At 29.3% G+C, this 14,568-nt stretch overlaps 1 protein-coding gene across 5 annotated transcripts in view; it reads left to right on the forward strand.

Annotated features, from left to right (window-relative positions):
• The window catches only part of LOC106685120 (G patch domain-containing protein 2-like), a 31,171-nt gene extending 16,609 nt beyond the window's left edge, over positions 1-14,562 (forward strand). For all 5 annotated transcript variants that reach the window (XM_014427641.3, XM_014427640.3, XM_014427642.3 and 2 more), the window contains exons 6-12: positions 4,218-4,408; positions 4,737-4,867; positions 4,946-5,082; positions 10,632-10,754; positions 12,541-12,644; positions 12,753-12,867; positions 12,993-14,562. In XM_014427641.3, coding sequence (XP_014283127.1) covers positions 4,218-4,408; positions 4,737-4,867; positions 4,946-5,082; positions 10,632-10,754; positions 12,541-12,644; positions 12,753-12,853 — 787 coding nt within the window. In that variant the 3' untranslated portion in view covers positions 12,854-12,867; positions 12,993-14,562. The remainder of the gene's footprint in view (positions 1-4,217; positions 4,409-4,736; positions 4,868-4,945; positions 5,083-10,631; positions 10,755-12,540; positions 12,645-12,752; positions 12,868-12,992) is intronic.
• Positions 14,563-14,568: the final 6 nt, after the last annotated feature.

Below are 14,568 nucleotides of genomic sequence, written 5' to 3' on the forward strand. Positions count from 1 at the left end.
ATACTTCTTTGCATTATATAACTTCATTTTCTTAATTATGTTATTTTACCCACTTTTTCAATTACCTATGTATACATTTTTCTATACTTACTGTGGTTGTTATCTTGTTCTGTTTTTAGCCCTGAAGAAGGCTAGAAACTCTAGCCGAAACGTTGGCACATTAAAAAAAGGTTAATCTAACTTATTTGTGTTTATCATTGACCACACCTCCAACCATCTTCTCCTCGTTCATAAATTATTTAATTTTACATTTTGATTGCTTCTTATCTATACCTTTCTTTAGTATTACTCATTTAGAGAAATATATTTTAGCCAATTATTGGGGTAAAAATACATCTAATACTTAATTTAATCCTAAATATACAGTTTTTCAATAATAGGATGGTATATGAAGCAGAATTGATTGAATAATAGATAAAAGAAATAATTTTTTGGCTCCTGAAAATTTTATCCAAATTCAGCATTACTAAAAATGTTTAAAAGCTTATATAAGGAGAAAATGGTTGGAGGCTGTGTTCAAAATATAACACAAATAAGTTGAAATAACTTATTTAATAGTGCCAACATTTCTGCTAGAATTTCCAGCCTTCATCAGGGCTAAGAACAAAATATCAACCAATGAATACAAAAGTTAAAAAAATATATACATAAACAGAATGACGTAAAGTAAATAGTTGTACCATATGAAAATAATAAAATTAAAGTAATGAAAGAAGTGTAAAATAAAATGAATATATAGGTAATTGAATAAGTAAGTAGAAATAACATAATTAAGAAAATACAAATTTGAAGTTATATAATGCAAAGGAATATGAATATTTTTGATTATTAATAATTAAAATTGGGAGAAAGAAAATATATGTAACTAATGAAATATGTAACAATAATATTATATAAAGAAACAAAATATGAAGTTAAGTTAGACAAAAGAAGTGTATAGTAAACAAAACGATAGTAATATATGGTGAACATAACTTATAACATGGGTAAGGAGAATAAAGAAAAGAATAGAGAAGGAGGGGGCAGGTAAAAGAAAGATAGGAAAAAATAGAATAAAACATAAAATGCACCTGTCCGAAGCGAATCTGGCAGCCAACTGAGCTCTGCACCGCCAACGGCCATTCGCAGAATTAAAAAATAAAAAGTAGATATTTTTATAAATATTAAAAAGAGGAAACCCTGTAAGAGGGTGATGACAAATGGTTTTAGAAAATATTTAAAAAATACGTTACAAGGATGATGAAGTTACCGGAAGATGACAATGCGTTATAAGTATGTTTGGATATTTAAAACTGTTAAAAAGAGGAAATGTATAAGAGTGACGACAAATGGTTAAGAAATAATTTATAAAAATATAAATAGAAAAGGTGAAACAATACGTTACAAAGTGGGCGAGAAAAAAAAAAATTACATTTTTTATAAATTAACTATTTGCAAATATTTTAACAATAAGTTGTGCTTGTCAATTTTGATATTGACGGAAGAAGGGAAGTGATGTGTACATAACGGTGCTTACAACACAACTTACTACTAGGAACTGCCTGGAGAATCACAGAAACAGACACACTATAAACAGTGCTTCTTTGTTTGTACATAATGAGTGTTCACATCGGCTGACTTGATCTCTTTTTGCAAAGACGTCACTTACTCACATGCATACAATTAATATATTAATTTTACAAAACAAAATAGAGACAAACAAAATAAAAGATACACATTTTTAATGTTGGTTTAACTCCAAATCTGTAGCTTCTCCTTTTAGTACATATGTTATTCTGAATTTTCAATTAACAATGTTTTTTTTATACCAGTTCGGCCTGGACCCTGTTACATAATAAAGTACAAACTAATACTATTAGTCTTGCGGATTTAACTTAATACAATTACACTGATTTGTACAATGGTAACCTGTACTTTAGTACTTTTTAACTCCTGTAATATCACTAATAGTCCTCCCTATTATGAAAAAAAAAAAAGTATTAGTATTATTACCACTCTAGTTTCTATACTTGTATTTTGAACCAATACTATTAGCTTCCATTATGAAACAGGGCCCTGGTGAGCCTTACATGGTTGATATAACTTATATTATATATATTTTTTTAACAGTTGATTATGAGGGGGTATAGTCATACAAATGACACCCCTAACTAAATAAAATGTTCTTATTAAAAGGGAAAAATATATAATAAAATAAATAGATAAGAATAATGGATCTTAATAAAAGAGGAAAGTAAAATTAATAACAAAAAATAATGACATAGGTACACTTAAATAAAACAAACAATTGTCTTCTAATAGTAAAAAGAAACAAGTTAATTTGAAAAAGGGAAGAGAGAAGAAAAGAGAAAAAAAAAAATAATAATAATGAATAAATAAAATGAATAATAATAATAAGTAAATAATAAGTAGTGTGACTATGAATTAATTTTATATTTATTAAAAAATTATAAAAGAATGTCCTGCAGCAGTCTGGGCTTTAGTCTTCGGGTTGAGGTTGGGTTTCCCAGGTTGTAGGTCACTGCTCCTTTAACTGTCGGCAACTGGGAGTGGAACTTCATGAACCGTTTTTTTATATAATCATCTATTGACTCCATTTGTAATTCGCAATGCAATTGGCTATTTCTTATGAACCAAGGAGCATTAACTGCGAATGTTTTGTTGAATTCTGTATAATTTTTCATGTATTCTTAATTCTGGTTTATTTTTCCTGTAGAGAACTTTTATTTTCTTTCTGATATATGATCTACACAACCCAAAGGATTTCTCTAGAGATACTGAAAAAAAGATAAAATATGGTGAAGAATATAAATATGCTCCGTGAAGAAAAAGTCAAAATAACTGATAGGACAATGTCGGAAAGAAGCTTAAAAACTACATAACATTTCTTGTTAGGGCTGTCCATAGCTCAGTGGTTAAGACACGGTCTTACAATTTGATGTCTATTGGCGGTGCCGGTTCGAATCTGGACTGAGGCATTGACTTTTTTCATTGAGTGGCAGTCCCACAAAATGGAAAACTTTGACCCACAACCATTAGTTACGCAGTATAGAACTCCAATGGGAGTCTTGGCTGAAAAAATATATATATATATTTCTTGTTTTTATCATTTATACTTAAATTCTGTTAAGCTTTTTTTTATTTTTATTTTTTTTTTTTTTTATCTTTATTTCTATTGAATAATAGCAAACAATTTTACTGAATTCCTGGCGAGCAAGGTAAATTTAATGCTTTTGAATCCTTCTTTTCTGGAACTTCTTCACTCCGGACACTGACCTCAATTTTATTCTCCATAAGCACTTTTCACTCCTCTATAATGGACACAAGTCATAAAGTATGATTGTGCAAAGCCACTATTTAAGACATTTTGTCGAAAAAGTTACATACAGCACTGAGAAACATTTAATCATTGTATGGCCATAGCATTAAGTATATTTTAAAACACTCTCTCAAAATTTGGGGTTATGTGCTTAAAGATAAGTGTCTATAATGTAAAATTTGAATAAAAAAATTCATCTGTGGGCTGCCCACAGATTTTCTGCAAGACTTCAGTGCCAATTTTCTTTTAATTTGGCACTATAGTCATAGTTCCAATTTTAATTTTCTCTTTTGAATGTTTATTATTATTATCGTTGGGCACTAACTATTCTTGATAATTTATATTCTCTAGTTTCCTTTTTATCAATCTATTGAATTTTGGATTGACAATATGATAAGGTTTTTAGATAGAATCTTTCCTTGAGTTTCCCCGCTATTGCACCCTTTTCAGACATTAAACCTTCCAGTCAGTCCTTTCTCATGCTCATGTGGATTGTGTTGATTATGTAATGAATAGTATAAACAATCTACTTGGTCAATTATTTTATTTTTTCTTATTATAGTTAAAACTAGAAGATTGTTCAAGAAATAAATGATAGTGGAAGAACTAGAAGATATATAGGATTGTCACTTTTTATCGGGCCAAGTGCTTATTTTATCTATTTATCCCTTCAATGTTATGAAAATAAATTTAAACAATCAGAATATTTGTTTACCATTCTAATGTTACATTTATATAATTGGAAACCCTGTATCAATTTGTGTCTTTTGCAACTAACTCTATGTTAATTCACACATTTCTTGTATAAATAAAATAAAATTACTTTTAATATTTTTCTTCAAGAAAAATAATTATAATTCAGCTATGATAATTAAAAGTAAAATATTTTCTTATTTAGGTATTGTAGTGGTGGAATCAACAGTGGGAAAAGAAAACGGAGTTCAAGGAGTATTACCGAGCCTCCAAGAACAGTCCTTGCACTCCACAGGCTCAGCCTAAGGGATGATTCCACTCACCCTCACAGTAGTTCTTCCCTCTCTAGTTCTGAAAGTGACACTGGAATATACACCAATGACGAAGGCCGTGAAGGTATGTTATTTTTTAAAAATTTTATTCCTAGAAAGCAATTTATTGTTTTACATATGTCAGTAATTACGTGATTAATCTTGTTTGCTATCATTTATTACATGGCTTTGATGGTAAATAAAATTGTAATAAATAAATAAAATAAAATAGTATGGAATTTCTCTTAACATAACTTTATTCAGATTAAATTTAAAAACATTTAATACTCTATTTGTTTCACTTTTAGACTTTAAATTACCCAAACATAGCTTTTGCCAGTCCCATGTATAATGAATAACTATACTATTTAAGTAAGCTTTCATGTTCTTGTAAATGGCTTTATATGTTATAGGTGATGACGAACAGAGTGATTGGGTAGGGGATGGTGCTTCTGGGGGTCGAGGAGTATGGGAAGATTCTGATCGTGGTGAACCAATGGAAGATGATCTTCCTCAGGGTTACCGTCTTTTAGCTGAAAATCTTGTAATTATTTCTTCAATTATAATATGGTTAATCATTTAGATTTAGATTTCTAGTTAGTAGTCATATTTGTCTTATCAGATTGGAAGAAGTCATGGGCGAGAAATTAGAGGGGGAAGACGAAGGGTTCGTAGCGATAGAGCCAGTTTTAGTGTTTTGACTTCAGCAAATGAGAAGCTTTCGAGGTTTCTTCAAGATCCTGAAAAATCACAGTTAAGGTTAGTTTTCTAATTGTTATGATTGCTTTTTTTACACAAAATTTATTTATTTTGATTTTTCCAGAATGATGACTACTGTTTATGGGATGAAATGAAATCGTCATCTAATGTGCTCATTGATTTAATTTTAAAATTAAGGACTCTCAGAAGGAGAGAGGATTCAAGCTAATGATAATTTAATTTGAAAAATTAAATAAGAATTTAATCTCCGAAAGTGTTTTATTGATGTCAAATAAATATGAGGCTTTGAGGTTTATTTATTTATTTATTTTTTGTTTTACTTTACCAATTTTGTTGAAATTCAAAAATCATAGAAATGTTCTTTATTCACAGGAACAGATAAAAGTTCCTTAAGATAATAGAAAATTAATTTGTATCCTATCTATAAATATATTCAAGTGTAGGACTGATGACCATACCTCTTGCCTTTATTGAGAATCATATTATAGTTTTCCTGGTTACAACATAATTCGATGTTTTTTTATTGTCTTACTTCATTAACTTGTTGACTGCCAGTTATGAGATAGTTCAAAATTTGTGATCCTACCTAGGAGGCCAACTATGACATATCTAGTAGTTTTTATATTATATAACTTGTAGTTTACATTCTAGGTAGGAACACAATTTACGAGTTATCTCATAGTTGGCAGTCAATGTGCTAAATTAAAATTGCCTAGCATACTAGAATAGATTTATCTTTTATCTTTGTTAATATCTCCGATTAAAATATTACATTTCTGTCTCAAAATGTTCAAATATTAACCTTAATTACAGAACAAATTTAACTGTACTTAACTTTGGTGGATTATCATGTAAAACAATGTAATTTTATAGGTACAATATTATCCCATAGAAACCATATGTTCAGTGAATTAGAAGAAGTTTAAACCCTCTTTGCTGTATACAATTATACAGCAGTGCAAGGACTGCCAATTTTATAATCTCCATAAAATACAATCTTATAAAGTTCCATAAGATATCATTTTGATAGATTGGGGAGGAGGGGAGTGATTTGGATAGATACAATTTCTTTTACAGTAGATAAAACATTTTATAGAATTTTTGAGGAGGGAAAAGGCCCATTAGTTGAATGAAATGTAAGGCTATCTCATGACACATACACTGAATGTCTGATGTTCTAGAAATGACTGCAATCAAGCAAACTGTTGCTCTATGAACTTGTCGTGCATTAGCTTACAAAGAAGCCCATGTGACTCTGAGTTGAACAGCATTTTTGTTCCCAGTTGATTTCTGGACTATCATCCTAATGTTGAATATCTGAATTCTCTTATTTCTCTTTCTGTGAAAGGAAGTAGCCTTGAATACAATACATTTGTCATGACTATATGAGCATCTGAAGGAAAAGGATAACACTTCGATGGTTTAAGAATTTTTAAAAAAAAGTTTTTTTATAAATGTGGGAGATTAATATTAATCTCTCCTTCCACCGAATCTGACTTTTTTTCATCAACCCATGTATCCAATATTTCGCCAAAAATAATTTTATGGAGTTTCTCACTTCCTTGCTGTAAAAACTCCTTCATGATTTTGTACTCACCAGAAGCTGTTTTTCAGAGTTACAGGATAGCCTTTTCAACATCTTCATACTTTGGAGAGGCAAATTCTTCTGACCTCTTTTGAACACTTATTCAATTGTTTCTGGATAGAACTTTTAGGATTATCATTAGCAAGTAGTTCATCCAGTTTAAATATATGTAAGGCTTGTCTCCATGTCCTTCAGTTTGAATTTGGCAATCCTACATGATATGGCTTACACTTTTCTTATTATATGCAATAGGGGAATGTAGGGGCTGCATTATGAATCCTATTTCCTTGGAAAATAGTACTGCTTACTACAGTATTCTTTAATATGACAAATTTAATTCGTTACCATTGATTCTTATTGGTCTCATGCAGCTATATTTTCCAGTGGTTGTAGTGAAGACTGTTTAGCAATTTTTGTGTTGTAATCTTGAAGAACGATCTTAATGACGCTCCTATGGCAGTTGTAGACATCATAGAAGATCTCATCAGGTCATATCCAATTTATGCATTTATGTGGAAGAAAAAGCAGTTTTAAATAAAGAAAAACTACTCTAACATTTTATTTTATATCTCCGGTTCTAATTTGTTTATGAAGGTCCAATTTGTACCATTTTGTGCGGTCAAGAGAGCCCTAGGACCTTTTTAAGTTTTGTGTAGATCATTTGTGTATTGTTGATTTATTGCAATTTTTTGGATTTAAAAAAAAGAATCATTCAGGCAAAAATTTTTATTTCTACTAAAATCTGTGTCCAAAGCTTTTTGGGGGTGCGAAAATTGAACATCAACTTTATTTCTCCATAAAAACATATTTTGTCCAACATCGTTAGGTTTCTCAGTCTGTTATTTTAATACCGTGCTATTATGGCATTGTGAGGTAATAATACACTAATTGATTGGTTTTCATGTGTAGGACAACAATAAAATAAACTCACTTGTATTAGATGAGTTTAAAAAGCACAAAATCCAAAAATCACTTTCTATATAAATAATAAGCCTAGGAGCTTCGAATAAAAATTTTTTATTTTCTTATTGAGTGGCGGTCCCACAAAATGAAAAACTTTGACCTCCAACCATGGTTAGGCAGTATAGGACTCCAATGGGAGTCTTGGCCAAAAAGAAATAAAAAAAAAAAAAACTAGTTGGCAGATTCATCAATTTTGACTATTAATCATACAAAGTTTTTATTAAAGCATTCAAAAATTGCAGCGAAATAATTGACTTTTTCTCCTCTTGTATAAGAAGGTGTTAATGCATTCTCGGACCGAAAAGATCAGATTGTTGTGAGCCTGAGAGAGGTATTATCTTCAGAGTTATTCCTTCAAAATTATTAGATAACATCGCTCATTTGCTAACTCAGCAGTAGGCCTTTTTTTTATCTGCCGTTGTATCGGCTATGATCTATAGGCCTACCTCCGAAGAATAATTATATTGAATGATGTCCCTGATGAATGACATAGACCATTATGTTTGTTTCTGTTGACTTGTTTATAATTTATTTGGTGATGGCAATTTATCTGCCTAAACTTTATAACATTACAGTTGGTACTTCTATATACTGGAGCATTTGATTTTTTTTTTTTCAAAAATCACAAAAATTGCAATTACATCACTAATCTACACAAAACTTAAAAAAGAGTCCTCTAAATTGTGTAAAATGGTACAAATTGGACCTTTGTAAACAAATTAGAACCGGAGTTACAAATTAAAAAGTTGGTGAAAGTTTTATTTATTTGAAACTGCTTTATAAAGGCATAAAATCTATAAGATACTAAAATAGATTGGAAGAGTGACAATTCAGCTTTCCAACAGTTATAGTTATGTTGGATTTGGATAAAATTTTAAAGATTTATGAAGTTATTTGGGTGAACACGGGACATTACAAGAACAAAAGTATATGATTTTTGACTTATTTGAACATTTATATTTAATGGTTTTAAGAGATGCTATGAATCTGATTTGATTATTCCTTACCTAAATTTTTTTTAGTATACTTTACAAGAAGCAAATTTTGGTTTTGTAATATTTTATACACTTAAACTCATTCAATACAATAATCAGTCTTTTATTCTTATTCTAAAAACATAAAACAAATTCATTGGTATTTAATAACCATTAAATACATGCAGAGCAAATGCAGTATGCGATACCATATTAAATTTCTAAGAATATGTGAAAATTTGTTTTTCTCGGTTCCTAGCATATGTATTTAGCAGCATTGGCAAGAACACTCAGAAACATGTAACTTTTCGACCAAATACCATCGAAAAAAAAGTTTCATTGAAATCAGTGATCCTATGTATATATTTATGCATCTTCGGGAATTGGTGGGTGTAAATTCAATGACTAAGTCTCATAGTCTAGCTCTCATCACTTAACTGGTTCCAAATATATGATATGGTTCCCGGTAACTATCTATAATATATGGTGTTAAACATTTTTCCAGTTCATCTACAAGTTGCTCCAGTGGCCTCAGTCTGTGTAATGTTAAAACATTCTCTTATCCAAATTTTAAGTTCTTTTAATGAATTCTAGGTTGTTCCCTTAAGCTCAGTCCGGCTTTGTACCTTTGAGGTTTCATTATAGTTCAGTTTAAGAGGAATATGTTATTAGCTTGCTGCCCACGAGTGAAATGGAAGGGTTGCCTCCTCAGACGTCTAAACTCTATTCCCCATCTTGAAACGGACAAAAACACTGAGGTATTTCCCATAGTACCTTACTCCGTTGGTGTGGGGATGAGTTTAGTATGTTGTAAATCTGTGAGTGTCAATGTGCTGTTCTCCCAGTCTGGCGAATCAGAAGCTTTCTGCTGTGCAATCAATGACTATACAATGAGGTCTTCACCTCTAAGCCGGGAGTGGCAAGAAATGGTATGTAAAAAAATATTTTAAAAGTATACCTTTCAAATTTGTTTAGTATAATTTTTCTTTTCAATTGGTTTATTATTTATTTCAAAATATTAGTTACTTAATGTCCTGGAACCATATTAATTAATCCTATTTAATTGAGAAGATTACACCTACAGATAAAAACAATACCATATTTGTTTTTATTTGAAATTATTAATGAAATATTAAAACAGAAAAAAGTTTTAAAGTAGTCTAAATTATTTAATCAAAAAGAAGGTGGTCCGGATTGCAGTCAAAAAAACAATATTTGAAAGTAATTTTAGCTATTTATTAAGAACTACATTTGGAACCTTTATTTTAGGTATTCATTATTTCAGCTACATAAAAAGGAGTGTCAAAGAGAGACAATAGGTGTAGTAGGATCCTCTATTCAATGAAAATTTTTCTGATGATCCTAGATTGAAAAACATTAGATTAGTGTCCAAGGGTACTTGCCAATGTTTCGTAGGAGCCAAGATAAAAATATTTTATACAATCTTTTATATTATAATTTTCTGCCTTTTGCTGATGTCCGGCATTTGCGTTAACATTCATTACTTCTCAGGATGCTATCTAAATATAATGGTACTACAACTGTGGTGAAGCTGGATTTCTGTTCTTCCAGCTAATATAATTTATTGTTTTATTTTATTTCTCCAGTTCTTATATAGGTAGATCTGCTTTTTGTCAATTCATGTAGTTTATAGGGACCTGAACGACTTTAAAGTATGGACTCAGCTGGATACCACAGTTTAAGTTTAAATATTTGGTTTAACATAAGTACTCACTATGGTATTCATTATAAAAAATATTATTCTAGGGTGTATAATAATTAAACATATTAAAAAGTGATCTATATTTTTTATTCATCTACGAACCTCTATAATTTTAAATATATTTGAGCATTCCCTCATCTCCGAGACTACAAATTATGGTTTGTATAAAAACAAAATGACCATTTGTTATATTTCTAAAAAAAAAGTGTTAAAATATTTATAGTTTAGGGGGGAATTGGGATAGTTTAATAAGATAATTTTTTTAATTAGACCGTTTTGCTACTTTGTTTATTGTTTATACATATCCTTTAAAAATAATCCTAAATAATTGTTTATTTTACAGATTACATCCTATGCGTGAACAAGAAAGGCACCAGCTGGGCCATCTTGCAGATTTATATTCTCTCGATATGCAACTTTCTGAGCACAATAAAGGGCTTACTTGTCCTATTTTGACCAAAACCAGGTATTTATTTTCTGACTTCCAGAAATTTGTCACCTAAGAGGTTTTTATCCTTTTTAACTATTTCAGTATTTTATTGGTTTAAGAATTAACAGAATACTATCTACTTAATTCATGTAAATATTTATATATTTTAAATACGTTTGATTGGAGATTACGTAATTGTATTGATTTTTATTTATAAAATACAAATATTACAATAGTCAACATAATCACATTATGTTATGTCATTTAGAAGTTCACCATTTTTCTAGTAAATTACATCATCCACCATGATTCTTATTATCTAAAAGTTTTTGGTTTTCTATAATAGTATACTGGTCATTTCACTTCACTGCTGAACTACTTATATGAGGCTTAAGAGGTGTTCAATCTAAATTTATCATTAATAATATATTTGTTACCGTGAAAGACTGAAATTGGAGAATGTCAACTTTCACCGGTGAATGTCAACACATATCAATTATGTTAGAAAGATCGAATATTTTATTACATTCGGACCCTCACCTGTAGATGTCGACAATCACAGATATGCTCTGGTGGAGGTCCAAAAGAGAGGAGCTGACATAGAGGCGACAGACTTTCTTCCACCCGATCTTTGTTCTGCTGGGAGTCAGTCAGCTTTGATGATGTGAACAACATTTCTTAATTTTAATTTTTTCCGATACCCTAATTTATACTGTATAGATACTGCAGTAAATGGCGATCTTTTTCTTGATAAGTTAAATGCATTAATTGAGGATAAACGAGAAAATAATTGTTTTTGTTTTTCTCAAGAAAAGTACTTTAAAATACTTTCTGAAGTGGTTTCTACTAAAACTAAGAGCAACACACCTTTGGATTACAGACGATTAAAACATTTTGTCTCTATAGTTTGAATTTGTGGGTATCTGTCACTTTAGTCAATGAACCTTTGAAGGTGTTGTATCAGTTTCCCACCATGTTCTTGAGAAAGTGCTGAACCTTATCTATCTTTCACCTCATTTTTTTTAATTTAGGGAACAGGTGTGTGATAATGTTTCACGTTTATTGTGATCCCATTAGACATAGGTAACTAGCAATAATCATAAACACCTTTCAATCATAAACACTGTTGGCATAATTTCACTATTAAACCATTTTTCTTTGTTTTTTTCTCTGATTTGACAGACACCCAATAGACACTCATATGTCTATTAAGAAATTAATAAACATGACATATTATCATATACCCTCCCTACAGTCTTCCACACACATATTATCATATACACACATATATTATCATGACATATTATCATATACAGTCCCTACAGTTTTCCAAATGGGAAGAACACTTAGCCGAAACGCAATTCAGCACAGACTTTGAGGTTCAACATTTTCTCAAAGAAATAGTGGGAAACAGATATCACATGTGTATAGAAAAATTGTGACAGGATCTTCTAAAATGCATCAATCAGAGCTACTTTGATTTTTGAATTGAGTAAAAACTTAAACTAATGTTAAACATTTAAAATTATGTAAATATTATAAAAAATAAATGAAATTTTGTATTTAAAAAAAAAAATAGACCTTTTGGGATTACCCTTGTAAACAAATTTGTCTAAAATCCTGAACACAGTAGTTTTGCTGAATTATTTTTATTATGAATCGGAATATAAGATTCTAAACAATTATTTTTAATAAAACAAAAATATATTTTATTAAAATTATATATTCTTGCCATTTGGTTAGATTGGTGGTTTTGGACAACCTATCTATTTTTGGAATCTTTGATATACCCATGATGTGAAATAATTATACTCTGTTTCAGTAATACAGTTCGTGGGCTTCCTGTGGCTATGACCAGGTTCAGCTGTTTAGGCGAAATTAAGAGAAGGAGAAGGACTCCACCTAGTATACATCCTCTTTCAACAGGTTATGTCAAGCATCAAAATTAATTAGTTGAAATGCTACTTGTATTACTTCTCTATTTTTTCTTTTTTGAATTATCATATTTTTTAAATGACTAATATTGTGTGCTAGATGTGGAAATGGGTGATACAGCAGATACAACAGACGGTGTTAGAGCTTTAAGTAGCCAGGATTCGAGTCTAGCCGAACCTCAAGGTCATAAGTCTAGCTAGAATGGGGTAAATAAGTAAGTATAGTTCTGATGATATATTAATACCCATCAATAATTGGGATTATATAAATCCATGTTTAGGAAATTAAAAGAATTTCCTCTTTCACCATTACGGTCATACTTTGAATTATATTTTTCAGGAAACTGACCATAGATTGAAGTTGGCTGAATAGGTTGTGATGTAGTTTTGTATAAATCATTGCGATGAATCTTATCTGGAATTGTTGCCTATTAATATTTTGTACCTATATTGTTTCTATTATTGTATTTATTTGAAAAGAAAAAGACTTTGTAATTGTATGTATAACCAGTATCCCATGAAGTGCTTTCATTATTCATACCTATTTAGCAATATTCGCTAATTTTAAAAAATGTATATAAAACTTAAGAATTCCACAATTTAAAAACTGCTCTTTAATCTTTTTCACATTCCAGTCAATCTAGGTGTTATAGATTTCTTCTACCCAGCATTAAAAAAAAGTTCTGAATTTATTTAGTATAATTTTTCTTTTAGAATATTGATAAAAGATGCTTTGACAACATTTTCTGGCATATTGCTTATTTAATGAGTCACTGTTCAATTTAATTTAAAATAATGAACTAAATTCTAAAATAAAACTAAATGAACAATATTCTTAGATTTAGTAAGTATAAGCAAACTATTAGAAATAATAACCTTGTTTCCCTAAAATATATTTACCTTTTATTGCCTTACAATGACAATGTGATACTATGGGAGAATTCATTTCATGAACATTGTTCCAATGTTCTGTTTACGTTTTTTGTTTTCTGTAATCTAGCTAGATCCCACAGCCTGATTCTCTATATATTGAACTTAAATTAAAGGCTCCTTGAAAATAAATTTGTTATATAATAATTTCCAAATATTTAAATATCTAGTAGTAAGTTAGTAACAAAAGTGAATATCAAAACAGTTATTGATTTCAGGTTTGAAAAAATGTTTTGGAGATCAAAGATTAGCAATCAAATAATCAGAAACATATCTATGCACAATTTTATTTTTAAAATTATGGTCAATATATAGAGGCTTACACTGTATTTAGCTAGAATAAAATAATATTTATTTTCAGTTTGTTTTGTAATTTAAAGAAGTTTATTATTGTATTGATAAGAAGCATTATCAAAAGATGAAGAAGAAAAGTTTTTACTTTTTTAAATTATAACCATAATCTTTTATGACTTTCATCCTGGCCTGACTATATTAGTTCTAAGAGTAGTTGATTGTTTTCAAAAGTGGTATTTGTCTATTTCTAGATAATGAAAAGATTGTGAAGAAAATAACTTTTAAAAGTTGGTAAATATTAACCCTTTTAGTACTGAACATTTTTAATTGGTTCATTTTTACTTCATCCAATATTTATTTGAAATGAACTTGTTCAATATATATTAATAATAATATTAATTAGTTATTGTACAATATTTAATAACTAATTAAATCAATATACCAACGTGAGACATAGTATATATACATTAACTCATTTACCGATAGTTATTGCCCTTTGATATATATATTGTAATAATTTTAAAAAATATAAAATAAAATAAAAAAGAATCTGAATAGTTTTTTAACTTTATTTCAAATATGAAAGAAATAACTTGGGTTCAAATTTAAGAACACTAATATCAAATGGATAATAGAATTATATTTAAACTTTTATAATATAAAAAGACTCTTAATTTTATTATATAAAAAGA

This window comes from Halyomorpha halys, unplaced genomic scaffold, assembly GCF_000696795.3.
Source record: "Halyomorpha halys isolate HHAL.00 unplaced genomic scaffold, Hhal_1.1 Scaffold660.1, whole genome shotgun sequence".
NCBI lineage: Eukaryota > Metazoa > Arthropoda > Insecta > Hemiptera > Pentatomidae > Halyomorpha > Halyomorpha halys.